Below are 3,255 nucleotides of genomic sequence, written 5' to 3' on the forward strand. Positions count from 1 at the left end.
ATGAACAACATTCCTGAGGGTGACTGGTGAGTCTGCAGTTGTTGGTGGTTGCATCCTTGATCAATGAAGTGCTATTTCAGTTATATATATGTGTGTGTGTGCGTCGGTGCGAGCGTGGGTGCATCTGTGGGTGCGAGCATGGGTGCATCTGTGGGTGCGAGCGTGGGTGCGGGCGTGAGTGCGAGCGTAGGTGCGAGCGTAGGTGCATCTGTGGGTGTGTGCGTGGATGTGAGTGTGTTTGCAAGTGTGCGTGGGTGTGTGCGTGGATGCGAGTGTGGGTGTGTGTGTGGGTGCGAGTGTGGGTGCGAGTGTGGGTGCGAGTGTGGGTGTGTGTGTGTGGGTGTGTGTGTGGGTGCGAGTGTGGGTGTGTGCGTGGGTATGAGTGTGGGTGTATTCGTGGGTGCGAGTGTGTGTGCGTGTGCGTGTGTGTGTGTGTGTGTGCGTGTGCGTGTGTGTGTCTGTGTGTCTGTGTGTGTGTGTGTGTGTGCGCGCGAGTGTGTTTATGTATATATACATACATACGTACATACATGTAACATTATAAATATGGACTCATGATGCTTCTTTGCAGGTACTGTTATGAATGTGTCAACAAATTTAGTGATAGTTCGCAACGGCACTGCCTGGTGTGTGGCGGGACGGAGGGCAGGACGCTCGTCCACTGCTCAGTCTGTCCAAGAGCTTATCACACCACCTGTATCACTCCTAACCTTTCTAAGGTGTGTTGATGTCGTACTTGAAGTGTCAGGTGTCAGGTTGGGTGATGTCAGTGTCATTGATCTGAAAAAACATTGGAATGTTCTTGGATTTTATAACTAGAAGAATTTTTTTTAAAAACAAAATGCAGATTGATATTGCTTGCAGCATTGCTATTTTAGCACTCAAAAAAAAACACGCTGATTCCCCGGCTTTCCGACAGGTACCTCGCAACAAGTGGGTGTGTCCAGCCTGCACCAGCAAGAGCCCACGCGGGCGAAGGGGCCGCGCGAAGAAAGTGAGCGAGAGCAACACCCAAGGAGCGGCCAACAACACCACGGCGCCCTTGGACGCATCGCAGGACGGCATCGACGAGGCTCAGCCCTCGACCCCGGTGTCTTCCAGCAAAAAGGAGAGAGCCAACAAGAAGGTGCGAACGGGACCAGTTGCTTGCGTGGGCTCTGTGTGATTTGATGTTGCTTTTTGTAATGCAAACATGATTGGTCTTGTTGGTTTTGATGTAACTCAATATGACCCTGATATTTAAATCAAAATTGGGGAAGAATAGATCTACTGTCTGATGCAAAATAGTTCAGTTTAATCTGTCTTGATGAATACATGGTCCATTTTTTATTGTCCATGCTTTGAACAGAGTTGGAAATTTGTAACATTATTCCAGTTGTAATTTGTCACAAAATGATGTAAAGGGATGAGGTCATGTCATGTTGAATTCCAAAAGATATTTACAACAGCAGTGTATTCAGAAAGAAAAGAAAAGAAAAAAAAAAAAATACTGCAGTGGTTAATGATGCAACAATTAAACAAGGTTTGATTCATCAGCAGGGTTATAACTTGACTTTTCTTGATAAAGGTTATATGTAAATATTTCAAGTGAAACCAACCATTAATGATATTGTTTCTGTTCCCTCCTAGAAGGAACAGAGAGACCTGCAAGCATGCAAAAGCATAGTCCAGGAGCTAGAAGGACACGAGGACGCCTGGCCCTTCCTCCTGCCCGTCAACACCAGACAGTTTCCTACCTATAAGAAGATTATCAAGAAGCCCATGGACCTCTCTGTTATCAAAAAGAAATTGGAAGATAATCTGTAAGTCAGTGGGCTGTGTTGGTTGCTGGTTGTGATTGGTGGTGTCTGATTTTATTTGTTGCTTTCAACTCTCATGGGTTTTCTTTCGTTAGTCTTAGAACCATGAAAATTCTGGTGGTGATGCTTATTGAGTGATATCAAGAAACTTTCAAATTGAATATTCTTTGCAATGCCAGGTGCTGCCACTCATTAATGCCAACTTCATCTTTCCTCTCCGCAGTTACAAGTCACGGGAAGATTACTGCGAAGACTTGCGGCTGATGTTCAACAATTGCGAAACGTTTAACGAAGATGATTCTCCAGTGGGCAAAGCAGGCCATAATCTCCGTTCATTCTTTGAAACCAAGTGGAATGAGCACTTCCCCCCAACTTAATTTAATTTTTTTTTTCTTAAGAATTTTATTTTATTTTATACAAGTATCATCCTTCCTTTTCTTTTTCCCGAGAATGTTAAAAACGGGGGATGTCGTTCCGAGAAAGAGAGAATTCGTTCCAAGAAGATACTCCTGAAGCTGCGTTATGTTGAGTGGCAAGCTTATCACATTCTTCAGACGAGGGACCTGATAATGATTTAAAGATGATTGGAAGTGATAACGCTGTCCCGCTGTTTCATTCACACGTTTCAAACTAATCTCCGAATGGGGCTAGAGACGATGAACATTTGAGGCGGAGTGTCCACGGAAATAAAACAAAACAATAGTGATGGGACCAGTTTGTCTTGAGAGGCAGGAGTGCGAACCGCGGAGTGACTGTCGAGGACTCCGGAGAGCGGACTTAGGACACGGCCCAAAGTTCCCATGCGTTTTTCAGGGCGAGTGAGAGTCGGGTTTAGGCTCTATATTTTTCCTATTCCAAAGACCCAAGTGTTTTGAGTGAGAATGCATGAACAAAATATTAAAAAAAGAGTTGAGTAGATATATATATGTCTTGAGGTGTTTATGGCGGTGTAGATATACAGACTTTTTAAAAAACTCATAATTATGGACAATTTTTCCAATATAGAGCAGCTATATGCTTCTGCAGTGTATTGAAGTACAGTTTTTACTACTAAGGTCTGGTAGAGATTTTATATATGGCATTAAAGAAGTGCATAAGTGATCAAGCATTTTACATAAACCTTCCAATGAATATGTAAGATGTTAATGCTAATAGTTTAAAACATGTACAGAAAATTGGTTCACTATAAGGAAGCTTTTGTTAGGAGGCAATTACCAAGGAATGTGGAATCATTTTGTTTCAATTTCTATGAAGGAATTTCATCACATCAGTGGATAGAGTTATATGGTGACAAGTAGGGATCTGTGAACAGGGAAGAAAAATACAAGTGTTTTTTTGGTACTGATTTCATTGTTTTTATTTACTTGGAGAATAAGTGGCCTTTGTTAATAGCAGTGCAGTCAAACTCTCAAGACAAAAAGAGTTGTCTAGCGTGCAATGGTGTCTGTGAATGTTG

The 3,255-nt window shown here is 42.9% G+C and overlaps 1 protein-coding gene across 1 annotated transcript in view; it reads left to right on the forward strand.

Annotated features, from left to right (window-relative positions):
- Positions 1 to 2,900, forward strand: part of LOC122245859 (bromodomain adjacent to zinc finger domain protein 2B-like) — a 53,878-nt gene extending 50,978 nt beyond the window's left edge. The window contains exons 34-38 of the mRNA XM_086533793.1: positions 1 to 26; positions 572 to 719; positions 920 to 1,126; positions 1,630 to 1,802; positions 2,023 to 2,900. The exon at positions 1 to 26 is cut by the window's left edge and continues 96 nt beyond it. Coding sequence (XP_086389919.1) covers positions 1 to 26; positions 572 to 719; positions 920 to 1,126; positions 1,630 to 1,802; positions 2,023 to 2,176 — 708 coding nt within the window. The 3' untranslated portion in view covers positions 2,177 to 2,900. The remainder of the gene's footprint in view (positions 27 to 571; positions 720 to 919; positions 1,127 to 1,629; positions 1,803 to 2,022) is intronic.
- The last annotated feature ends 355 nt before the right edge of the window (positions 2,901 to 3,255 follow it).

The sequence above is a fragment of the Penaeus japonicus genome, unplaced genomic scaffold, assembly GCF_977035675.1.
Source record: "Penaeus japonicus unplaced genomic scaffold, GWHDUDI00000001_assembly GWHDUDI00000040, whole genome shotgun sequence".
In the NCBI taxonomy this organism is placed as follows: Eukaryota; Metazoa; Arthropoda; class Malacostraca; order Decapoda; family Penaeidae; genus Penaeus; species Penaeus japonicus.